Raw genomic sequence first — 25999 nt, 5'->3', positions numbered from 1 at the left:
CTATTAGCTCCAGTTCTCATGGGTCCATTTACTACTGTCACATGAATTTCAGGATGGATGGCATGATAACAAGGATGACTTACATGCTGTGCTGGAGTGATCCGCGAAGTCCTGGAACTCCTGCAGTGCCAGCCAGGAAGTCAACGTGTCCTTCCTCTCAACATATGCCTGATATTTGCACAGTGTTGGAATAGACAGGAATTTAGCCATGAGGGCTTCTTCAATAGCCTGCCAATGTCAGTCAGGATGCTAGATTAATTAACACCTTTCTCTTCAGGTTTCCACAGAGCACCTACCACACTTGAAATACCAAACCTAGAGAGCTCCATTTTTCTGAGCCTTTAATGAGTCTGACAACCTATTCCCTTCCCTTTCTCTCCTATCCATGAGCTCCATAATATATGTTCTGGGATACTGGCAAATGCTTGCGTTCCTTCTCCCATCAGACCCTGGTCAGAAGTAGATTTGCCTTTGAATACCAAGTTGGAGCATTCCAGGCAGAATGAATAGCTTCCAAAACAGAGAGCAGGACAATTCTGCCATTGCTTCTACTCTGTTCATCATCAAGTTAAGTGATGTTTAGGTAAAGGGTGGGCTAGGTCCTAAAACACTACAAAAATCTGACCATTGACATTACTCTAAATAGAACTGCACTTGTGGGAGAGACTATGCCTGAGACACAATCCCTCCCTCAGCTCCTAGTGCAGCCTTCTCATCTGGTGCACACTGCAGAGGGGAGGGCATAGCCATGGATCACCCCACCCATTTCCCCCATTTTGGAGTGATTTACACTACTGCAGGGTCCAGGAGGAAGTTGCTTTTATGGCCCTTCCAGAGGTGGGGGTGAGAATGGAAGAGGCTCCGGTACACTCCAGCTGGGACTAGGCACAATATAGTCCTAAACTGACAGTGACAAAGACCCTATCTACACTTACCTCCGAGATTCAGCGGCAGTTGACGGGAGTTACGCAAGCTACGCAAAAAACTTGTGTAACTCCTGTCGACTTCTCTGCTTCTCTTCTGCAAGCCGTCTTCACTGCACTGCAGTTCCCGTCGACGCAGCGCTATGCCACTTGTGAAGGTGGTCTTAGTACATCGATTTCTGGATCAACTGAGCAGGTCTTCACTGACCACTGAGTCGATCCAGAGAAATCGATCTGATGGCAGCGACTTTGCTGCCGTCAGTGTAGCCAGAGCCTAGTTTTGAAAGCAAGAAGTATAGCCCATGAGGCTTGTCAGGTGGAGATCAGAGAAGCCTATGGGGCTCAGAGGACCTAGCTTGAAGACAGGAGTGGGGAGTCTTTACCAGGATGGTGTTTGGGCAGGGTGTGCAAGGGGAGAGGAGAGGAAATCAGGGCTATGTGGTGTTTGGAAGGATACTGTAAGAGGCCAGAGAGCATTTAGAAACATCACCACAAGCTTATGAAGAATAGTTTGGCTTGTTGGGTAACTCTACCTACATAACTCTCCCAGCCGGACATTGAGTGACATCTTCATCCAGTGAAACAAACTGGAATTATATCATTAGAATGCTTTGGCTTTCCTGGAATTACCACCAATTTTAATATTCTAATTACAATTTATTCCAGGATTCTACGTTTCATTTTATTATTCTCATGACTTTTTTCATAGATCACTGATATCAGGAAAGTTCACAGGGTGTTACCTCAAAGATGCTGTATTTTAACAGTTTTAAACCCTACAGCATCCGTTCTGAATCCTAAATAAACCACATAATGTGTGTTGAAATAAAAACAAACATTTGCTTTCTTGAACTTTTCCACCCATAGATTTCAATCCCTAATCATGTAGGCTGCTCAGTACAGCTTTCAAATTACAAGTGCAGTTGTGGTTTCTACCAGAACTAAGCTATTATCCAGATAGAATAATGACTAAAAGGGGTCAATGTTATCTAAATCCATAATGCTCTGAACAACGGCTGGTACATTGGCCACAGCATAGAATAACTGATTTTGTTGCAAAATCATCCTTTCAGATGCATTGATAATAGCATATTGTTTAGATTTACTACTCAGCACCACCTGCTCATTAGCTGATGTCAAATCTCATTTGGTGACCTCCTTCCTTCCCCCTCCCCTCAAACACTGAAACAAATCCTGGTTTTTAGGAAGGGGGTATTTACCTATATAGGATTGGGCATTTGACGGTCCAAATCCGTCCAATTGGTCAGTTGACAAATCAAATATTTTAAAGCATTAATTTATTAGAACATTAACAAAAAACCACCACCACCAGAAGACTATGGTCTCTAATCGGTTTAAGATAGATATTTATGCCTAATTGCAAGAGACAAGTTACTTAAGTGAGTTATTTTTAACTCAAATAAAAGAACTTTTTCATTGTTTTGTAAAAAAAATTGATAGAAATGTAGGGCTGGAAGGGACCTCAAAAGGTCATCTAGGCTATCCCCCTGTACTGAGGCAGGACCAACTAAACCCAGGCCATACCTGACAGGTGGTTGTGTAACCTATTCTTAAAAACCTCCGAAGATGGAACCTCCAACCTCCCCTGGAACCTATTTCGGTGCCTAACTACCCTTCTACTTAGAAAGTTTTCCTAATACCTAACCTCATCTCCCTTGTTGCAGGCTACTGGTCCTACCTGCAGTTGATATGGAGAATAAATTGATCACAGTCCTCTTCATAACAACCCTTAGCATATTTGAAGACTGTTATAAAGTTCCCCTCCAGTCTTTTCTCAATACTAAACGTACCCAGTGAGTGTTTTGTGTTTATGGTGTTTTTAAAAGCCTTTCCTCATAGGTCAGGTTTCCTTAATCTTTCATCATTTTTGTTGCTCTCCTCTGGAGTCTCCAGTTTGTCCACATCTTGCTTAAAGTGTGTTGTCCCACTTCTTGGCACTGTATCCAGTTTGGGGCAATTACCTCCCCATGTCTTACCTATGGCATGTCTGTTAATACATCACAGAATGATATTAGCTTCTTTCACAGCTGCACCGTGATGCAGTCAAAAAGGTAGGCCGCTGTTTACATTAAGGAATTCTTGCCAGAATATTTGACTGTGGTCAAATAGGTGGCCACCTGACCAGTCAGTAGACATTCTTTGACCCTTCAATTGACCAGCTTGTCAAGCCTAGATCTATAGAGGATCAGCTGTTTTAATTTAACCAATCCTGCTTGACCTGACAGTGAAGTTTGTACCTGGGACCTACCCATGAGCTTCTACCACTTGAAACAAAGACTAACTGAAAACAATACACTCAATCCTCATGTGGGCAAGCCACTAGACAGGGACAAATACAATCGTAACGTATTAGAGGATGGGTAACCAAATGTTCCCTCACAAATTTTCATTCCACCCTGTTTTAGATACAGTATGTGCACAAAAGATGCAGCCCACTAACCAGGAACAAAAAGCACAAGTTATTCCTTCCTTTTCTAGCTAGTACCTTTAGCTGCTGATGCACAGCATCACTCAGTGAATAAGGCACTGGCCTGCTTTGCAGAATTTTTAACTGGCTTCCCTTGAAACACAGTTTTGTCCCATTTCCCTTAGCCATCATTGGTTTTCACGTAAGTCGTATTTAGTACTCATTTCCTCCATGTTTTTAGCGATCTGGTTAACTCTTGACCAGTCTAAATTTAATTTCTTAATCTAATTTTGACTACAAACAGAAATGTTGTTTATCAGTACCAATGTTAGATCATGTGATCCTGATAACTCACTTGTTCTGGCATTTTGCCCATTGTACAGTCAATATTGTCAGAACGACATTGATGGATTACTATTTAGGAAGTCTGAATTTAGATTAAGATATTCAAAGGCAGCTAAGTGATTTAGACACACAACTGCCATTATTTCAATAGGAATTGTGTGGCTAAGTCCCCTCATCTGTTTTGTCTAAATCAGTCTTAGTCTTGTGTAATTTTTTTTTAGAAGTAAGACATTCCTGTCCAGTAGCCATTTCCATTCTGATGCCAATTCAATTCATAATGTACCATAAACTACACTTGATCAGTGTTCATGACATAGCATCTCCTATTAGTTCCCTCAGATTTCTACAGGTGTCTTTTCCGTTGCCATGGGGACAGGGGGAGGCTGGAAGGCGAGGTGCTCTGTTTGTGCCACATTCTAAAAACACAAGCAACTCCGCCACCCATCCAAGAAATCCACCAGCAAAACCAGGAAAGACCAAACTTGACATTTCTAATGTTAAGAAAAACCCAAGCATAACATGTGTCGTCCCCCCCCCCCCCCCCCCCACACCTTAAAAATACTTTCCTGGCCTTCATTATTCATCATAAAGAAGTGTACAATCCCAACTTAAATTTTTCACAGGTGACCATTTAACACGGGAGTAATAGATTTCCAACTTACATGCCAGAAGTTGGACACCCACATAGATGTTCAGTTGTGCTGAGCTCAAGTGTTCCCCATGGACAAGCAGACAGATAAAAGTTAGGATATTTCATTGCAGTTTCTTGTTACTGATGACAAGTGAAGGCCTCAGGATGTGAACGGGTGAGTTGTGTTGCTAGGTTTCTGGGCCCTGCTGCCCTCTTGTGGCATAGTAGGGACCTGCTTGGTTGTAATAGTTCTGTTACTGGAACTGGTCATTCTCTGGGAAGGAAAGTTAAGCTAGTCCAGCAGCAGAGCTTGATCCAAAGCACCTGGTTGATATTATTTAGATTCTCTCTGCCCAGGTGGGAAGGAAAATATTTCCACATGAAAAATTGTTTCTCTCCCCATCCTATTCCCCCCCATTACTGTCCTCTAGAGCAGACCTCCTGACAGATTGTTAGAACCAACATTGCTGGAACCATGGGGGTTCAGGACCCCCAATGCCTCCATCACAAAAGGCTTAAGCTGGGCTCCCATGGGAGCATCATGTGGAGATGGGCTCCACAGGAAGTACCACTGAGCAGGACCGGAGTGGCGGCCTCAAAACACCTCCCGGATTGACTGATACCAATATATACACCAGGAAGCCATGAAAGGGAACTGTCTGAGTAGCAATTTAGACTGCCCGCCTGTCTCTGCTCCACATGCTGCTCACAAGAGATCCCAGACTGGCTTCTGACCCTGCCTTCCTCCTGACTCTCAGTTTGCCCTCTGGCCTATCCTGGACTCTGACCTCCCAGTACCTCAATCAACCCAACTCCAGCTCTGACCACTAGGGATGACCATCCACATCCTGGTTATGACAGATGAGGCTGCATAAGCAGCAGCACTTAGGGAACAACAGGAGAGTGTCATGGTAATCCTGCTACAGTGATCTTGCATTGCAATTCAGCGTGAGAGTTCAGAGAAGAGAGAGGGCTCTACCTGGATTTTCCAGTTGGTTCAGAAACATGTAAGTTCTCTGAACAGCTGAATTCCAGGGCAAGCCTTAGCATTTCACAGGTCATAATTTCATCCCTAGCACAACATCTCTGCACAGAAGAACATGTGTCATGGAGGAAGGATTAAGCATGAAGAGAAAAGAAGGGAAAGCTGGAGAGAAAAGGTTGAAGGAACTGGATGAGAACTCAGGACGACGGTTAAAGGAAGCTGTATGTTTTAGAGGAAGCTTGTTCAGATTCTGGCTTCCACTCCCAGCTCTACCATGACACTTCCTATGTGACTGTGGGCAAGTCTCTGTGCTGCAGATCCCATCTGAAGATTGGGAATAGAATTCTTTCCCCCTGCCTTCATTGGTCTTGTCTATTTGGCCTCTGAGATTAAGGCAGGGACTCTCTTACAAGATCTAGCACAATGGGGTCCCAATCTCAGTCATGTTCCCTAGGCATCATAGGATGAAAGATAGCAACTACCACCTCAACCCTGCCCAGCATAACCCCCACTTCTACTCCAGTCCTGGCCCTCCTTGCCACATAGCTGTGCCAATGCACGTCAGTGCCAACCCGAATCACTCCCTCAGTCTGTCCAAAATGTGACTAACCTGAGGTCATGAGCCCGTCCTGCACCCATTGACTTCAGCTGCAGAACTTCCCTTGACTTCAGGGAGCACAGGATTGCATCCAATATACCCATAACTAGTTGCCAATCTTACCGAAGCCTTGCACAATGGAATTATACCTTCCTGTATTTTGTTTCAAATACCCTACTTGATACAACCTTGTCGCCTATTGTCCTGCTCTGCAGCAACTAAACAAACAATTGCTTGGTCCATTGGAACAAAAAAAAAAAAAAAAAAAAAGAGAAACGGAATTTAAATTAATGAATCTCTGCTCGATTAAGAAGCTTGGGGACACATCTCAAAGTGTCAGAATAATCTTTGATCTCCTACCCTTACTACACTATCAGCTAATTTGTGCATTAGTTACACCCGGCTACATTAAGGCAAAAAATCAAAATAAAAATCATACTTACTTTTCGTTGCTGGGGGCCCTCTCGTCATATTGTTGCGCAAGTTGCTTTCTCCAAGGGAGGTAACAGTGCTGTTAGCCAAGGACTAGGCGGCCTGGGTTCTACTCCAAATTGTCGCTGGGGCCTGGATAGCACTCTCTGCCTCGGAATCTCTTCCCTCATTGCATCTTCCTCAGTCATTTGTCACTTCTCCGCCTTCACCAACCAACTGGTGGAAGGACTTGGGGCCTGGCTCCTTAGCTCAGGGGTTAGAATAGTGATCGCAGAAACCAGGGATTGCAGATTTAAATCTCACTAGAGCAATTGCCACAATACCTCTCTGCTCTTTAGTTTTCTCATCTATAGGAAAGGGGATAATGGTCACATGGGAAATGCTTTGAGCACCTTGAATGGTAAGTGCTGTGCATGAATAAAGTATTAATCCTTCTTAATAGGAAAATTAAACTTTTAGGAGTCTATTCCTCCAATCCCACCTGCATCTTATTATCTGAGGCTGTAACTGAGACCAGGTCCCTACTGTGCTTGATGTTGTACATACATGAAATAGGAGACATTTCCTGCCTTGAAGAGCTCTTGATTTAGATGGACAAGACAAACAGAAGCAGTATTATCCCTTTTACAAAAGAGGGGCTGAGGCACAGAGTTTAAGCAACTTGCCCAATGTCATGCAGGAATTCTGATAGCTCAGAATTTATCCCAGATTTCTTAAGTCCTAGTCCAATGTCTTAACCCCCAAGATCAACCTTCCATTCAAATCTTAACAAAAACCTAAAAATGTCATTAATAAATGGGCAGCCTGCCAAAACAAATTCAAGAACAGGCACAATACCCTAACTCAGACAATAAACATACACGTGTGTATTAATTGATCCCACAAAAAGCACAAACTCAGCAACAGAAGAACTAAACCAAGCAAAGTCTTGAGCCTTGCTCAGATGGATGTTACAGATGTGCTCTGGAGTATAGGATGGTGTTTGCATGGACACAGTGGAGAATTATGCCTCCTGCCAAGCATGGGGTTTCTTGTCCTTTGTACAGATTACATCAGAGAGACCAGCAGTTCCAGTCTTGTCAAGACCGTTTCAATAACGATCGCCACAGCAGAACATCTAGAAACAAAGACAGCCCTGCAATCAGGCTGGTTTAATGGAAGGCTTTAATACTAATTTAATTTGAAAATCTATTGCTGTGCCACACTTTGCATTGTCTCACATAAAAACGTGGTCACCATTTGCTAGACCACCCCCCTAATGTGTTTTAAAAAATTCTCTTTCTAAAGACAATCCAGTCTGCTGCTCAAGCTAATGACCTTTCCTTTATTTCCTTATCCTGTTATTAAACACCACACTGAAAAGTAGCAGCCCACTACGAGCTTCCTTACACTACCACCCATTGCTAATTATAGTTACCTGTCCATTTAACCAGCTTGCTATCTTCATTCAATATTTAACAAAATCCCCAAACCAACCCCCACACAACCACCATTTATATATTGTTTAAGGGCTTATTATAGTCTAGACAGGCAACAGCACCTGGTTTTTGTTTTTAAGTGACAGTAGGCCAGCTCCACAGATGGTATAAGTTGACATAGCTCCATTGAAGTGAGTAGATCTTGCCTTATAGATCCAAAGATCCGTTTAGCTGTATCACCTGTAGAACTTCCCTGACTTCGATGGGCTTAAGTAAGAGATGAATTCGGTCCATTGTGTATGGAAAATAGAAATAATACTTGGCCCTTGTATAACTCTTCTTAGCCATATTTCACAGGGCTTCACAAAGCTCAGCCATTCTCATTAACTTCGTTTTACAAGTTGGGAAACAGAGGCACAGAGCAGCAAATTGACATGTCCCAGGCCACACAGCAAGTAAGCGACAGAGACCAGAATAAACCCAGACCTCCTGACTTGAAGCCCAGTGCCCTAGCCACCTGGCCATGCTGCCTCAGTATACCTTAGCAAACTACTGAAGTAGCTACCAGAAGCTCAGTGTTCTTGCAATGTCAGAAATAGGCCTGACCCTGAGCAGCAGTTCGGAAAACCCAAATCTGAACTTCTTCCAAATTTGGAAGCAAACGTCAGACAGGCAGACAGACACTGGCCAGGGGGTTTAACTAAAATGATAGGCATGTACCTTTGGATCTGGCTCCACTCAGCTCAGGCACAGCTTTTCTGAATATTTCAGAGCATAAGCTGTTCAAGCCTGGGGATTTATTCATCTTTACATTTTTAGCTTCGTAAGCACAATGCAATGGTTACTGTTGTGCCTCCCGGCTGTGCTTCATTGTTTTCTCAGCTCATTTTCTCTGCTAACTTACTTTTAATTTCTCATGCAAAGCTGGATGGCTGGTTTTAGTCTCTACTTGCTTTCCCAACCACTAGGATAAATCTACCCCAGGTGCTAACTAGGAGTGACTTGAGTATACTCTAGACTCTCCATCCTGGCTTTGTTAATAGTTGTTCTGGCTAATCCTTTTCAGTGCGCTCCCCGTGTGCCGCATATTAAAAGAGGTTCCTCCTCCACCCAATTACTTCTGTCCAAACATCAAAAAAAAAAAAAAAAAAAAAATCCACAACAGCAAGTGGTGATTGCTGGGGCGCAGCTGTTCTTGAATCTCCAATCCATTCATTCCTCTGAATTATGGAACTAGGCTTCCCCACCAGCACCCACCCCCCACCAGCACCCCGCTCTGGAGATGCTCACAACCTAAAGTTATCTTTAGTAGCAGCTCAGCCCTGCTTGCCTGCCCGCTGATTCCTGCAGATCTTCAATTCACTATTGTAAATACATTTAACTAGGGGGATTAATATATATATTTGACAGGACAGTTATTTAAGTGATCCATTATTTATGTTAGTCTGTAGCACAAAAAGTCATCCGTGGCAGCTGAGATTGAATGGATTTGAGAACCTCCTAGCACAGCAGGACAGAGTGCCATTATGTGTGAGAAAGAAATAGAAGGAGCACCCATGGACAGGAGACAGATAAAAAGAGGGATGGATGTGGATCTGCACATGAGAAAGGCAGGAAGAGGAATGGAAGGCGAAGTGAAAAAGAAAAGGGGAAAAGTACTGAGCAAGGAAACAAGAAATGGAAGGGGATGATAGATCAAGGGGAGAAATGGAAGCAGAGCAAGCAGGCCAGACAGTGAGACAAAGACAAGAAGAGTGAGAGAGAGGCAGAAGCACACATTTGATCCAACAAGCAGGTCTCTGCAGGCAGAGAGCACCCAGCCAGACAGCTGGGAAGTGGAATCCTGTTGCAGTGTCAGCCGGAGGGCAATGGCAAGGAAAGGAGTGTGAGTCTACGTGAAGCTATGTTACTTCATTATCACCCAGGCTGCTCTTCTGAGTTCCAATTAGTCAGAGGTCTCTTCTGTGAACCACAGCCGGGAGACAGCCCAGGCTTAAATATCCCTTTCCAGACATTACTCTGGAGATTTCAAAGGCTGAATTCCTCATCTTTGTGTGGTGTTAGGTTTTCATTTTAACCTTCTGTTCCTGGCTAACTTCAGTACAGTAAGATGTAAAAAGATGAGCTACTAGGCAGACTCTCAGCGGGTGTAAGTCAGAGGGGCTCCATCAACTTCAGCTAGTTAGCACCCTGACCCATTTTTTATATATCAGTTGTGCTCAGGAACCACCATCAGGGATGAGGGCTCTATTGCGCGAGGTGTGATACAGAGAGGAAGGTACCATTCCCTGCCCCAGAGAATTTACAGGCTAAGCCTCAGACAGGATATAACAGGTGAATTACAATTAAAGGGGGTGTGAGCATGAGAAACTGAACAGGGCTTAGCAGAAAACTAGGCATCTCAGCTGGCCACTTGCCTGACCTTCCAGTGCAGAAGAGAAGCCGGCTCTAAGCCCTCAGGCTGCTGTCAGCTTGCTGAAAAGCTCCTTTCTGGTGTAAGAGTTTTCTTTCAAGCATCTGGTTACTAAGAATAGACCCTTACATTTAGGTACTTCCCTTACTCCAGAAGGGCTGCACCTCAAGCCACCCCTGATACATCTGAACTCCCTGAGAGGTGTTCATGATTAAGGCCCCCCAAGGGGCTTTACACACCAGAAAGGGATCTCAGTCCTTTTGCCTGGGCCTGACCCAATGCCCATTGAAGTGCATGGGAGTGCCTCCATTGTTTTCAGTGGCTTTGGCTTAGACCCCTAGTGAGCAAAACAGGTGCCCATATTACAGAAACCAGCCACTACAAATGGCCTTCTTACTGGAAACCTCAGCAGAGAGGCAAAGGGGCCCTGAGAACTGAATTCATCTGTCGTGCATAGCCTGCATGGCAGGGTTTATTATTACTTTTATCTACTGAACACTGCTAATGTTTGGTGCTGTGCAAAACCCAGAGAAAGCCATAATCCCCACCTAAAGCCATTTACAATCTACGTTTTATTTATTGACCACACTGCTGTGTGTGCATGCCCTTGTATAGGCCCAATAATCCAGCACCATGCACGTCACCCTTTCTACGTCTCTGTCCATGTCCCAGTGTATGTACATTGGCATGCATCCCTGTGATGAGGGAGCTGGCACAAGGCATGTTTCCTACCAGAGCACCTCCTTGTACCAGGCCACGGCATGGCAGCAGTTATGTCTAGCATCACTTTGTCCATGCTCCAGTTCTGCAACAGTGGAGCATCCAGAGCCTCATCCTCCAGCCCCATCACCTCAGTCCAGTCCCCTTCCAGGGTTAACAAGAAAGTCCAAAACAGGAAAACCCAAAGTCTACCGGCCTGCATGCCAGACCTTTGATCCGCATTGGGGCTCATCATTCTTGGCCTGTCTCCTGAAGCCTGTACTTTCTTCCCCTCCTGGTCTGGAAGAGAGGTATGGAGAACCAGGCCTGCCCTCTCCTCTGGGTTCTAAAGGCAGCCAAGGACTGATCCTTCACTCCTTCCCCACTGCTCCTACCTTTTTCCTGTTTGTCAGCATCTTCCACATGTCTAGTGATTCTTCTGTTTCTACCTTGGATGTATGGCTCATCAGAGCTAATTCCCAACCAGCTACAGAGGAACTTCCTCAAAGCAGCTCCCAGAAATGCCATGTTCTCTCAAGCAGGAGTATTTCAAACAATCCTTCTGGTACCCCTCAAGACAGGAATCCCCTGCTGACTGTCCTCCTGGAGCTAAGGTTGTAATTCAGTTAGTCCCTCTGTCTCTCTCTAAGGCAGAAGTTCTCAGCTTTCCTACCTGGAGCTGGAGTTGTAATTTAGGCCAGCTGTAGAGCCTTAGCCAGCTTCTCCTTCAGCTGGCCCCTTTTTTCCCCAATTAGTTCTCAGGCTCACATGGTTCAATAAACAAACCCCTCCTCTTCTGAGGGAGGAGGCAGTATATATGCAGTTCCCCATCCTAAAGCTTATCCCAGTTGGAGGGGAACCTTGCCTAACCCAATCTGCAAGACTCCTGGTCCCCAGTCCTCAAAAAAACAGTAATGGGATTTCCTCCCAAACACTATTTGTTCCCTGGTCTGCTTCCCCCCAATATCTATTTTTGTCTTTTACCATTTTTCTGTACCTGAAGAAGAACACCATATAGCACCAACGTTTGTCTCATCCACCAGCAGACATTGGTCCATAAAGATATTACCTCAGCCACTAGCCTATTTAGTATCTCCTAGCTCCTTTTATATATCAGACCCCTCAAAATCTTAAAGGGCCACACCACAGGACAGGGTGGACTGACCCCTATGCCCCACTACCCTTAAGGAGGCAGACTACCCTGTCACAGAGAAAAACACGCTTTAGTGGTTAGAAAAGGGATGAGCGGGGAGAGTGGTCTACTAGCTAGAGGGGGGAAAATCAGGTGATCCAGATTTTGTTCCCAAACACTGTCATTGACCCTGTATGTATTCAGGCATGTTATTCAGGACAACATTTTAAAAAGCGGCTTCTTATTTTCAGTGCCTAAACTTTACTCACTTTGGAGATGATATTCAGAATTACTGAATAGTACATGAAGCGGTATGAAGCGGGCAGGAGCTGCAGATGCTCAGCATCTCTGAAAAATCAGGCCATAAATGTCTAAAATTGGGCATCTAAAAATAGACAGGGCATTTGAAAATATGGCTTTTAATCCCTGCATCAATTTCTTCCTCTGTAAAATGGAGATAAGGATACTTTCTTACATTGCAAAGTTATTTTTTGGGGGGGTCAATAAGTGTTTACAAAATACTTTTAAACTCAGCTGGGAAGTGCTATGGGTATCCCAAATATTTATGCGTACGGTGTTCTCTGTGCATGTTTGCATATGTTTTCTGATGTGTGTTCACCTGCATATAGACATTTATCTGCCTGGATCTATGTGTATGTTTCTGCTCTTTTCCCTGTGTGTGTATTACCTGTATCTGTGTGTGTGTTTTATTTGGCATTCCATAGCAGCGCCTTTGGAATTGATGGTCAATAATACAGTGTCTCCCTAGACACTCGGCAAACTATCATGAAGAGGATTATCATTCACATCCTTTTTCTGTCTCATGCTATCCCAGTTTCTCTTTTAGTCTCCCCTCACGAGTGTCATAAAAATATTTTTAAAAGACTTGCAGTAAGATGAAAAGCAAATATTTTACAAAATAATTTGTTTAATTGAAACCCCAATTTCCCCTGAAAAACAATTTCAATAGATATTTTTTTACTACCCTTATTTCCAACGGAGTTGGTCTATGTGGTTCAGTAGGCAGAGGGGATTTGAGGCACCCTCTTGTGGCCATATTGAGAATATACTGTCACTATGACTTAGTTTGCTAGAGTATGCATTCAAGTAAAAAAAATCATAGCTTAAACCCACCCAGCCATTTTCCTACTCTAGTTTCTAACACATAAATAAAAAAAGAAGTCAATCAAATCTACATTTTAAAATGCATTGGTTTGAAATAAAGGAATGGGGTATTGTAAAATCTTTTATTTTTACACAGCCTAAACATTGGACCCAAGCAACCCAAGTCTGTCCCTTTAAAAAATACTATCACTATCATACATAAAAGAAAGGGAAAATAAAGGGGATTTTCCAAGGTCACAGAGAGTTTTACACTGAGGAAAGCAGTGTCTAGGCAAGAGGTTTCTTTAATATGGAAAGCACTTTATTAAACAAATAGCACTGGGACTCGGGGACCTGGGTTCTCTCCCCAGCTCAGCTACTGACTTGCTCTATGACGTTGGGCAAGTCTCTGGTGGCCTGTGATATACAGGAAATCAGACTAGATGATCTGATAGTCCCATTAAAATCTTACATCTCCGTGGCTCAGTTTCCCTCTCTGTAAAAGAAGGATAATGATATTTCTCCATCTTTGTGATGCACTTTCAGTTGAGAAATGTCTCATACTGGTAATTGCTATACATTTTTATACACAGCCCAGCTTCAGGACAGTGCTTACAAAGAATAATCCTAGTGTCTGACTGCGTTATAGTGAATTCTCTTCCCTGACACAACATGGAGGGAGAAAGGAGGAGTTCTGCACGCTACAGGAGAGTGAATAATTTTAAAGTAGGACAAGGGCTCAATTCTTTCAAGTCAACATATTATAAAATACATCAATGAACCCTGTTGCATGTACATGGCTTTGCTTAATCTCAGGGGGCTGCTGGCTTTGATAAGCCTCACATTGTCAGAGATCCCAGAGTAAAGTGACAACCTTGAAGTCACTCCAAAGCTGTCTTTATCCTTTGAGCAAAGGTAAGAGTGATATCCGGATTGTTATTGGAAGTTTGATATTACTATTGTAATGGGCAGAAGCCTCTATAAATGCCAAAACCTGAATGCTCTTGAGTTCCTGCAACTTCAGCTGAAGTCAGCAGGCGCTTCAGGTGCTCAGCACCTCTGAAAAATCAGGTTATTTATTTAGTTGCCTGAATATAGCTATCACTGCCTATCTTTTGGCATGCAAGCATGAACATTTTGATTACACTGCAGTGGCAAGAGCCCACTAAGCAAGGGCTAAAAACCCCTTGGTAAACAAATCACAGACCCAAAAGATGAGGCACTGATTGGACAAGTCATGCCTTTGGCAGTGAGTGAGCGCGGGCACCCCTGGGAGATGTAGTCCTGACTTTGGTCCCAGCAAGACAAAAGAAAGTTATTTGTTTGTATTTTATGTCCATTCCAAACACACACACACAGCTCATCATATTTTCATACTGCACCATGCTAGTCTCATCCATTTAAAAAAGAGGAACAAAGAGGACCCAGAGGATTACAGACCAGTTAACCTAACTTCAATCCTGGAAAGATACTGGGACAAATTCTTAAACAATCAATTTGGAAGCACTTAGATTCAGAAGATAATAGGGTTACAAAGAATAGCCAATATGGCTTTGTCAAGAACACATCATGTCAAACCAACCTAATTTCCTTCTTTGACAGGGTTACTGGCCTAGTTGGTAGGGGAGCAGTATATGTGTCATATCTTGATTTTAGTAAGTCTTTTGGCACAGTCCCACATGACATTCTTATAAGCAAACTAGGGAAATATGGTCTTGATGAAATTATTACAAGGTCGGTGAAAAACTGGTTGAAAGACCATACTCAAAGAGTAGTTAGCAAGGGTTCACTGTCAAACTGGGAGGGATTATCTAGTGAGGTCCAATGAGGATCTGTCCTGGGTCCAGTACTATTCATTTTAATTAATGACTTGGATAATGGAATGGAAAATATGCTTATAACATTTGTGAATGATACCAAGCTGGGAGAGGTTGCAAACACTTTGGAGGACAGGATTAGAATTTAAATGACCTTGACAAATTGAAGAATTGATCTGAAATCAATAAGATGAAATTCAATACAGACAAGTGCAACTTGCTACATTTAGGAAGGAAAAATCAAATGCACAACTACAAAAAGGGGCATAACTGTCTAGGCAGTCGTGCCGCTACAAAGACTTTGATGGTTACAGTGAATCACAAATTGAATATGAGTCAATCTGATGCAGTTGCAAAAAAGGTTAAAATCATTCTGGGGTTTATTAACAGGAGAGTCATATGTAAGACCCGGGAAGTCATTGTCCTGCTCTACTTGGCACTGGTAGGTCTCAGTTGGAGTATGGTGTCCAGTTCTGGATGCCACACTTGAAGAAAGATGAGGACAAACATGGGCTGCTGCCGACCCGTTGCTGGATGCCTAGGCCGTGGTGGCCCTGCCTCTTCCCCCCCCTTCTGGGAGTGGGCTTCCACCAGTCAGAAGTTTTTGCTTATTTATTGTGCACCATGCAGGTTCCCTGGTGACTGAAGAGGCGGTATCTGCTACTCAGCTCCCCGGGTCCCTTGGATTCCCCAGGTAGATTACTGATGAACCCGGGAAGCTGAGTAGCAGATACCACCTCCTCAACTGCCTGGGAACCTGCATGATGCATAATAAATAAGCTCAGCTCAGGGGAGCCAGAGAGCATGAGCCATAGGAATTCAGGGGAATGAGGTGTGTGGAGGAGAGATGGGGGCGGGAGCAGGGTGGCGGGGAGGAGACAAGGGAGAGGGCTGTGGGGGGGAGGGCATGGGGCCTGAGGCAGAGCCGGGGTTGAGTGTGGGTGGGACTCCAGGCAGAAGAGGTGGGATAAGCAGCTAGCCTTCCAGAGGGGAAGCTTCACTTGGTGCCCATTTGGACAAACTGGAGAAAATCCAGGGGAGAGCAACAAAAATGATAAAAGATTTAGACAACCTGACCTCCGAGGAAAGGTTACAAAAACTGGACATGTTTAGTCTTGGGAAAAGAAGACTGAGGGAGGAACCTGCTAACAGTCTCAAATATGTTAAGGTCAGTTATGAAGAGGACAGTGCTCAATTGTTCTTCTTATCCATTGAAGGTAGGACGAATAGTAATTGGCTGAATCTGTGGCAAGGGAGTTTTAGGTAAGATATTAAACTTTCTAACTGTCAGCGTAGTTAAGCACTGGACTCCAAGGGAGGTGATGGGGATTCCACAACTGGAGGTTTCTAGGAACAGGTCAGACGAGCTCCTGTCAGGGATTGTCTTTTAGGTTTACTTGATCCTGCCTAAACACAGAGGCCAGGACTAGATGATGTCGTAAGGGCCCTGCCGGCTCTACATTTCTGTGATTTCTCATTCAAGCTAACAGGTGCTCAGCACCTGATTAAAAAAGGGAAATGTTTTCATTGGAACAGACCAACCAATTTGCTTTACTTGTCTCTGTGTAAGTGGCTGGGAACAGATGGCTAGGCCTACTTGTGCCAGTCACTTGGTGGATAGCAGCTCTGTCTTGTTTGCTCAGCTTCGTTGTTCTCACGTTCTTAACTCATCATTACACAAGAGAAGCTGTCAATGCCTAGCCTTATCCCACTGAGAGGATGGGCTGCCGCCTCAAAAATGAGAGAAAAATCCAGGAGAAAACCGTAACAATGGAACAAGATGCAGTTGCTTTAATCTGGCCCAGTACCCCATTGTATGGCCACCAGTCTGTTGTGAGGGGATCCACTCCCTGTGCCCCACATGATTCCAGCTCAACTAGATGCAGGTACTGTAAATCATTATTGCTATCTCTGGGACTCTGGGGCACTCTCCCAAGCTCAGACCTTGTCAGACCCCTTTCCTTGGGATACGGGATGCCACTGTCCAACTGCCTTAGGCCTTGAAATCAGGATCTCTCCTGAGCTCCCCATTCACTTACACATGCTCCCCCAGAGCTCCACCCAGGCTGTGGGCACTCTGGGCTTCTAGTGTAACCCCTCTGGGAACAAAGTGGCAGGAAAGCAAGGAACACAGGCTTAGCAAAGGAATTTCTTATTAACCACAGTCTTTACTCGTAAAGCATTCGAGAATTACAGAACATCAGAAATAACAAAAGTCCTCAGATGCACCTTGCACTAGTCTGAGCTCACCCCTTCTTTGGAGTCCAAGGGTCAGCAGCATTTCAGGCTGGGAGGAGTCCCTCCTGCCCTCTCTTTCCTGTCAGCCCCCATTCTGCACAGAGCAGAAGAATCCTGCTCTTATACAGGGCATCTGTCTCTGAGCCATATGGACAAATGGTTTAGTTACAGATCCACCAGCCAAGCTCATGTCCCCAGCCTGTGTAGGCTCATGTAGAAAAACCATTGCTTTATGGGCGTGGGTCAGTAATTGAGCGAAACAAAATCAGTGGTCCTAGAGCGTTATGTGATGGCTCTGAGGCCTTGTCTACACTGCCACTTATGCTGGCAAAACTTTTGTCATTCAGGGTTGTGAAAAAATACACCTCTGAGCGACATAAGTGTTGCCGGCACAAGTGCTTGTGTGTATAGTGCTGTGTCGGCAGGAGAGCGTCTCCCACCAACGTAACGCGGCTACACAAGTGCTCTCACAGCAGTACAGCCGTACCGATACAGTTGTGCAGCTGTAAGTTTTAAGTGTGGGCTAGCCCTAAGTATAGTTCTTCAAGGTGTTAAACAACTTTCCCGAGCAGGGCCACTGGCTGGGATTCAGTGCGATAGGGTGCCCCCAGACAATAGCTCTACAGGAGACAGGGATCAATAGCCTACAGCGCACGGAGGTAAAATTATCACCTGCAGGCTGCAGCTGGTTCTCTCGCCTAGATTTAAAGGATCAGCTAACAGGAGAGCCTATAAGAAAAGGCTCAGATACGGTGGTAAACTCAAAATGGGGAGTTCAGTAAAGGCCAGGTAGTCAGAAAACCATGAGGTGGCTGATGTTCCAGCTTTCTAAAGGCTCTGGTGGATATGGGTGAGAAACAGCCTGCCTTTTCCAGACCTGGAGCCCGGCATGCTACAGCTTTAAGCTAGTTATGTCTTTCCTTTACGTTGTTATGGTCTCCTGCTGAGATATTCAGATCCTTCAAGAGCTTGGTTCTTTCCTTCACTTGATGTTTGCGACCATGTCACCATGCTCCCAGTGAACATTTAATTAAAGATCATCTCCTTCTCCCCTGTTTCTCTGTCTTGTACTGTCCTGGGCCAGTGCCTCGTTGGGTCAGGGCAGTGAGTCAAGAGACAGGCTGCACAACTCACAATTCAGTCAGGATGGCTGACAAAGGAAAGGGAGAGGAAGAAGGTGATGGGGTGTAGTAGTAGCTGGCTCTTCTCCTCTGTACTCTGTTAATTCAGGATTAGCCAAAGGTGCAATCTGCAGGCCAAATGTGGCCCAGAAAGCCCTAAAATGCATCCTCTCACAGCTGCCTTCATGTCCTCTACAAAGCCATAGCTCACGGACTGCAAGTCCCAGATCTTCTGACTACTTGGCTAGTACCTGGTATATTTACAAGTTCACCCACCACTCAGTGCCTCTGCTGCTCCCTGCAGAGATTGACATACATTTACAGATTGTGTGTGTCTGTGTTTTAAAACAGCTGAGAGTTTGGATGAGTGGAGTGTAATTGTTTGAAGAGTAGGAACATAGGAATTGCCAGACTGGATCAGACCCATAGTCCATCAAGTCTAGTATCCTGTCTCTGATAGCAGCCAGCATCAGATGCCTTAGAGGAAGATGTGAGAACCCTGCTGTAAGCAGACTTGGACAACCTAGCCCACAGGGAATATTAATCCCTAATCCCCCATTACTTTAAATTGCTTTGTGCCCTGAAGCATGAGGGTTAAATCCCTTTCAAAACTCCTGGGGTTTGTTAATCCCTATTATTAACACTGGATATTCTTATTAATCATAAGAATGTTCAATTCTTTTTCTAATCTTGATAAATTCTCAGTTTCCATAATTATCTTGTGGCAATGAGTCCTGCAGGCTCATTGTGTGTGTGTGTGCGTTTGTTGGGGGGTAAGTGTTTCCTTTAACAGTTTTACATTTGCTGCCTTTCAGTTTCATGGAACGTCGCTTCCAAAACCTTTCTAGATTTACCCCCTCTGTGGGGCTAATACTCCATATGGAATGGAGTGGCCTGTCTGCTTAGGAATCTTACTGATGTTACTCTCCCTTCTACTCAGGCAGGGAATCCTGGCTCAAGGAGGGACAGCCTGATCAACATCAACCACTATGCAACAAAGAAGAGTGTGGCAGAAAGCATGCTGGATGTGGCGCTGTTCATGGCCAATGTCACACAACTCAAAGCGGTGCTGGAGCAGGGGCTTTCGTTCCAATATTATGCCACCCTGATATCGCTCATCAGCATCTCGCTCTTCTTCCAGGTGGTGATTGGAATTCTTCTGATCATCATTGGTAAGCTGTCTTCTGAGCTGCGGTTTGCCTCCACTGTCAGCAGCACAGGCATTAATCAGGGTCATGGTAGGAGGAATGGGGTGGCTGGAGCAGAGATCCACATTATTTTTCCTTCAAATTAGAACGTCTACAAGCAAATGCATTTCTTCCTCCACCAGCTGAGCCCCAAGCTTTCTCACTCTTTCACTCCTCTGCTTTCCCACCACTTCATCCCTGTACTAGGGTCGGGGAATTGTTTCTGACATCTCCCCACACTGCACCCCTACATGCTGGCCTCCCCCACTGCACCACATTCCCGCACTCTGCCCTCATCCATATTGTCCCAGGCTTGTGGCCTAACAGAATGATTCAATCTGCGGTTCTATCCAACCTTCACTGAACCAACTCCAAACCTGTCCTTGTGCTGCAGTCTGTGGTTCTAGCCCTCTGGGCAGGGCAGAGCCATGAGCAGTCTTTTGCCCAAAGCCTCCTGGCTTGGGCAGACAGCCATTAACACCACCTGGGGCTCTGACCCTCAGGTGGGGCAGAGCAAGGAGCAGTCTTTAGCTTTCACCTTCAGGCTGGAGCAGTCAGCAATCACAGTCTAGGGGCTTGCAGCCTCCTGACTGGCCCAAGCCACAAATAGAGGCACAGGCCTGCCAACATAGGGCAAGTAGGCCACCTCTCTAGGGGTCAGGTTGGCAGCAGAGGAGTAGGGGGACCCAGGCCCACCATGCTCCACCCGAGTGGCAGGTGGTCTCACCACTGGGTCAGCAGGGACATCACCAAAACACACTGGCTCATTTCCCAGTAACACAACCAGACTAACATCTGCTTCCCTGGGCTACTTCCTACCACCCTTCCTTGGTATGGCTCCATAGTCCATGGGTCCTCACTCTCCTCAGTCTAAAGAGCAGACAGCAGTCCCAGCAACTCCTCTCCACAGTCAGGCTCTTCCAAGGGCAAGGCACTGCACTGCTTGGTCCCCAGTGCACAGTCCTGCAGAAGGCAGAGACCCCTGGCTCTAACCCAACTGAGCAGGACCAGGAGGGCCGGCTTTTTATACTTCCTGCCCCGCCCCTCTGCATCTGGCACGGGGGGGGCGGGGCTAGTTTGGCTCTACCCACCAGGGGGCATAGGGTGATTCCTCCCCATCAGGCTCAGAGGGAGGTCACTCTGTCTCACTACAGGGTACCTGCTCTGTGAGCACACACATCCCCAGAGCCTCCCACATGAGCTCTGACCCTCTTCTCCACACACACACACACTTTGAAGGAGAAACTTGAGGCGCTAACTCTCCTTAAGCACCTTCCCCTGCCCGCTGCCATCTCATCCAGTGCCCCCACCACTTGCGGAAATCTTTCCTAGCCCTCACTGACAAGCACACCCAGGCCTCTATCATGTGTCTACGGCCTCTCATTGCCTCCTCCCATGATGCCAAGAGCCCTATCCTGCCCTCCCTCCCTGAATGTATTAAGCTGTTGGCAGAAGTCTGCCTGTGGCCCTTTTTCTGCATCTAAGGGCTGGTCTATGCTAGAAAGTTAGGCTGATCCAGGGGTGTGAAAAGTGAACAGCTTTACTACAGCGTCAGAAGAACCCTTTCCGTCACCGCAGTAAGAGTCTACGCGACAGCAGCACAGCTGCCGCTATCATGTGTCTAGAATCCCTACAGACCCCACCATGCCGGGAGCTCCTCCTTCAGCTGAAAAACAAAGGTCTGTCATTCTCAGCGCTTGTGTGTGCCAGTCCAGTTCCTGTTTGGCTCTGTGAGGCATGACAATGGAGCACGAGTCGTGACTATAGGCAGCTGTAACTCCCTGGTTGTTTACACAGGAACTGATTGTCAGAGGTGCCCATCGCCAACAGCTCCAATTGACTTCATCGGGTGCTGTGGGTGCGCTTCAGAAAACGAGGCCCCTCTTGGTTAACTTGCACTGCTCTGCCCCCTCCCCCGCCACTCACAAACCCTGTAGAATTAATACAATCATCCTCCCAGCAATTATGCTCCAATCCCTGGGGCAACGTGCTGCCACTACCCCCTGTGTGTTCAGCACTTTGATCAGGGCCAGGTTCCTTTAGGGCTATGAGGCTTTGAGCCAGTTTTCAAGTCTCCCTTTGTTTTGTGCTGCATCTCAGCTCGGATGAACCTGAATGACGTGTCGAAACAGCAGCGACTGAACGTGCTCAACAACGCAGCCACGGCTCTGGTCTTCATCACAGTCGTCCTCAACATCTTCATCACAGCCTTTGGCGTGCAAAAGACTGGGCTCTACCCTACCAGGAATACCAGGAGACCTTACTGAGTCCTGGAGAGTGAGGGAATCAGGTAATGCAGGGATGAGATCCCACAACCACCCACATGTGGCAGGGTCAGCCGCTTCTGCAGTCAAAGGGTCTCAGAAATCATCAATGCTGTTGTGGAAGGGAAGATGGGGGCCAGCCTCACACACACAAACACAGGGGCCTTTGTGAATCGTGTTGTCCCATGGGAAGCCTGGGCTGTGGGACAGGATCTCTCAGGCAAAGGAATTTCCTGGCTCTGTCTCTAAAGCAAGAATGTCATGAGTCCACATTTATGGGATCCATCAGGTTACTGATAGCAGCCGTTGGTCTCCAGCAGATAGCAAATCCCAACCTATGGGAGGGGAGCCAGACAGTGGAAAGGAGGGCGTGGCATGCATGTGGGGAAGGACCAGGCTCCCGAGAGCTATTCAGGCAGTGGGAGGGATCAGAAGAGGGACCAATGCTGGGAGGAAAGTGGGAGGAAAGAGAGGCAGTAGGGGAGGAAGCTCCTCGAAATGGCTACTGCTATGTGGTGATGGCCATTTTAAGAATCTGAGTTCTGACCTTTATTCCTGGATGAGCGTCATGTGACTATGAGTCCAGGCAAATGGCTGGGTTTGCAAATCAAATCCAAACCAGGGATTACATCTTTAAATTGAAGTGGGATCTCAAGACCAAGAGGGAGATAATGGCTCACAGCTCTTGCCTGAATGGACCCCAGGGTGTAACTCTGATTCCCACCAAGAATGCTGGGGCAATGGCCAGCAGGAAAGTCCCATGGAAATTTGGATTGGAGAGGGAGGCAGGGATCCTGGATTCAGGCCAGAGGCACAAGGCTTCCATGAAGATGGCACTGGCTGTGGATCTGTGGGGTTTAGGAAGTGGATGCCATATTTGTTGTGGCGGCAATTACCTTTCCCATTGAGAATGGTAGAAAGCAACCACTAGAGATTAATACAGAGGGAATCATGCAATATTTTAAACCCCTCTCTGTGGGTTTTCCTTCCATAGGAGCCAGTCAGGGCTGGTTCATAGAATGCTTTGGGATTCTTGTTTGAAAAGCAAATATAGAATGAAAAAAACACATATGCATATGTTAACTATGAGCACAGACTTATAGACCACTGGCTTGAACTGGACGATGCAGTGCTAGACGAGATGGGATTGAAATAAAAGAAAACATAAGGGACAATGCTTTATTTAAGCATTTTAGGGAAACACCATTTTTTACTTCAAGAAATGGGATGGGTAGGCCCTGTAGAATGAAAAAAGGGTTATAATAGGGGCATGCCTTCTTCAAGAAATGGCCCTGTACAATGTGTGTGTGTGGGAGGGGTGGGGGGGAATGGGGGAGGATAGATTGTGAGAGGCAATACAGGCAGAGTGTAGAGAGAAAGCTGTCTTGGGATCCTGCTTATGAATCTTCTATGAAATATTTGCTGACCTGAGGAACCTCGTGGATTCTTATCTTGCATCTTTTGTTTTTCTTGCAGGTTGTGTATGTGGCAACAGATTTAGAGTCCCTTCCTTCCATTTTTACTGAACTCAGCAGAATCCTACTAGCTGAGTAGAGACAGAGAACTCCAGAATTAATCTTTAAAAAATTGTGTGCAAAAGCATGTTATGCAGGTTGTTTGTGTAAAGCATATGTAGCTTTGCAGGAGTGAAATTTCCATTGATTTTTCAAAGCTAGGGAAAATTGTGCCGTGATTTCTAGAGAGCATCACAAAAAGCATTTTCCAAACATGCTCCTGTTCATAGGTAACAGCACTTTTTCCTGATTTTAATTGTCTGCTTTTCATATTCAATATTAACTAATTTTCTACTGGGGGCTGAGTTCTAGGCTCGGTTATATTTATTCTGTAAGCAAAAGTAACCTTACCATGTCCAGATATTTTGTAACTGGCAATATTTAAATTAACACTGTTAAGCAGTTTGTCTCAAATATAGGTTGTTTGTTTTTGTGGGAGTGAAGGACAGGATGAGTGTGTTACAATGTCTAATAGGAATAAAAATATTTTCAAGATTGTTTAAAAAAATCAAATGAGATGCTTTTGGAAACAATTAAACATTCCTCTGCAAATTTGGAAACCTAAACCCCACAGCAAATAGATACTATGCTCAGATACCACCACAAAGGCCCTGTTAGAAATCCTCTGTGGATAAAATAGGGATACTGCTGGAGAAATAGGAAACAAATCTGACTAAACACAGAAAGTGAAACAGACCAGTCTAGCTTCACTTGTCCACGTTAATTGAAGTGCAAAAAGTAAACAAAACACCATATATATGTTCAAGACAAAACTGGGTTTAAAAACCTTTTCAGTGTTATAATTTAAGGTATTATCTGTAACAGGTATGTTATTAAATACATGATTTTTATCTTGACAGTACTGCCAAGTATTCTACTGTAATGGAAGGTAGTTTTACATTTTTTAAAAAATTATTGCTGTGAGTTTGTGAATCTTTAAATCATTCTGAATTAGCAAGTTCTTTCCGGCAGCCTGATTATTGGATTACTGCTGTCACACTCAAAAATTGAATATTTTTGACTTGTCAGTTATTTGCATATTTGAGTAATATGTTTTCCTGTTTATCAAATTATTTTTCAATCAGAGGCAGAGCCAGATTTCAATATTGGTGAAATCCTATATATCCAATAAACAAAAAGAAAATTCCTAAGGCTGACATCATTGTATACTTTCCCAGCACAGCTGAATAGGAAAGGTAAGGACAGGACAATTACATGAATTTATTCACACGTTCTCCACAGAAGAGCTTCTGAGAGATACTGGATACTGCCAATATGTCTGCTGCTGACATGGCTTTGACTGGTGTCATTGTTTACCTTTCACAAGCTGAGCCAACCTCCTATGTGTTTGACTTTTCAGATCCCCTTCAAGAAATCTACAATGTTGAATTTCAATTTCAATTGGAGGTGTTGATCTCATCCTGGAGACAGGGCCAAATGACATTTCTGTAGCATGTTCCACCCAAGCGTCTCAATGAGACTTTAGCAGACTATAGAAATGCGGGAGCATCCTTACATTCCCAAGCCTCCAGTAATTTGCCTCATGGCATATTGCCTACTGATCCTTCTAAAGCCATGTCTACAGTAGCAAGCTTACAGCAGTACGGCTGTATTGATGCGCCTGCACTGCTGGAAGTGCACATGTGCAGCTGCGCTATGCTGACAGGAGAGAGCTCTCCTGTTGACATAACAAAACCACCTCAATGAGCAGCGGTAGCTATGTTGATGGAAGCTCTCCCGCCGACATAGCACTGTGTAAAGTGCCACTTATGCCGGCGAAACTTACGTTGCTCAGGGCTGTGTTTCTTTACAACCTTGAGCGAGGTAAGTTTTGCCAGCATGGGTGGTTATGTAGACATGGCCTAAGTGTTCTACTTATAGGTGGTGGGTATTTCTTAGGCATGGCTACATGAGCGCTCTTACAGTGGTGTAGTTGCAGTGGTACAGTTGTGCCATTGTAAGCTTGCTAGTGTAGACATGGCCTCTTTCAGTTTTTCTGCTTCAGTTTATACAGACAATAATATTAGTGATTACTTTGTTGTCATCCTCCTTTGTTTATTTTGCCTAGAGGTAACTAAAGCTGCCTCATCTACATCCTGCAGGCACCACCTCTAAAAGCGAGAGGGGCGTTTGCTCTCGGTGCTTATTTCACTTCTTGGCTCTCTACTGAGCCAGCCAAGAAGCTGGCTAGCTGCAGTGAAGATGTATGAGAAGTGGATATTCCCCACTAGCACCTAGAGTGAGGCTACAAAGCTCATTCCACCCAGGCCACCAAGAAACCATCCGATGATGGCTTTCATCCACTACAGAGCATGCCTACTGGCTGGAGTACAGAGTTATCTACATCCCCTCCATTAACTTTGTCTTTTCCTGGATGAGACAAAAAGAGGAACATCTGACCTTTTGTCACTGAAGAGTGTTGATGGCAGATGTGTGAAGAATGCACAGACAGAAGTGAGCTTTTGTAGGAAGAAACTGTATTAATAAAACCCCTTGGGGCACCAGTCTACCCCTCCTCCTAACAGAGGGGAGGCCTGGGAATCATCTCAAAGGCACACAGTCACTTTAAGATTTGGAATTCAGAGGTACGGTACAGAATTAATAACATAAGGCATTGATGTCTGGATAACATTCCAGACATTTTCCAGCAATGAGAGAAGGCAAGACATTCATATGAGGCAAACATTAAAGACAATGACAAAACGGTCACATCATTTTCACACAACAGATTCTTACATGATAAAATCCAT

At 45.0% G+C, this 25999-nt stretch overlaps 1 protein-coding gene and 2 long non-coding RNA genes across 3 annotated transcripts in view; 1 reads left to right on the top strand and 2 right to left on the bottom strand.

Annotated features, from left to right (window-relative positions):
• Positions 1–23348, top strand: part of NINJ2 (ninjurin 2) — a 63172-nt gene extending 39824 nt beyond the window's left edge. The window contains exons 2-4 of the mRNA XM_067536191.1: positions 19225–19456; positions 21572–21761; positions 23212–23348. Of these exons, the coding sequence (XP_067392292.1) occupies positions 19225–19456; positions 21572–21738 (399 nt within the window). The 3' untranslated portion in view covers positions 21739–21761; positions 23212–23348. The remainder of the gene's footprint in view (positions 1–19224; positions 19457–21571; positions 21762–23211) is intronic.
• LOC137145451 (uncharacterized) lies at positions 6676–11943 on the bottom strand. Its single transcript, XR_010917659.1, has 2 exons — positions 11870–11943; positions 6676–7459 (listed from the first exon to the last, which is right to left on the bottom strand). It is a non-coding gene; the product is annotated as an uncharacterized lncRNA (long non-coding RNA).
• Positions 10416–11611, bottom strand: LOC137145450 (uncharacterized). The gene is made up of 2 exons (XR_010917658.1): positions 11268–11611; positions 10416–11172 (listed from the first exon to the last, which is right to left on the bottom strand). It is a non-coding gene; the product is annotated as an uncharacterized lncRNA (long non-coding RNA).
• Positions 23349–25999: the final 2651 nt, after the last annotated feature.

The sequence above is a fragment of the Emydura macquarii genome, unplaced genomic scaffold (genome assembly GCF_026122565.2).
Source record: "Emydura macquarii macquarii isolate MOO-44397 ecotype Brisbane River unplaced genomic scaffold, CSIRO-AGI_Emac_v2 contig_3530, whole genome shotgun sequence".
NCBI lineage: Eukaryota > Metazoa > Chordata > Testudines > Chelidae > Emydura > Emydura macquarii.
This window is presented reverse-complemented; position numbering and strand designations above follow the sequence as displayed.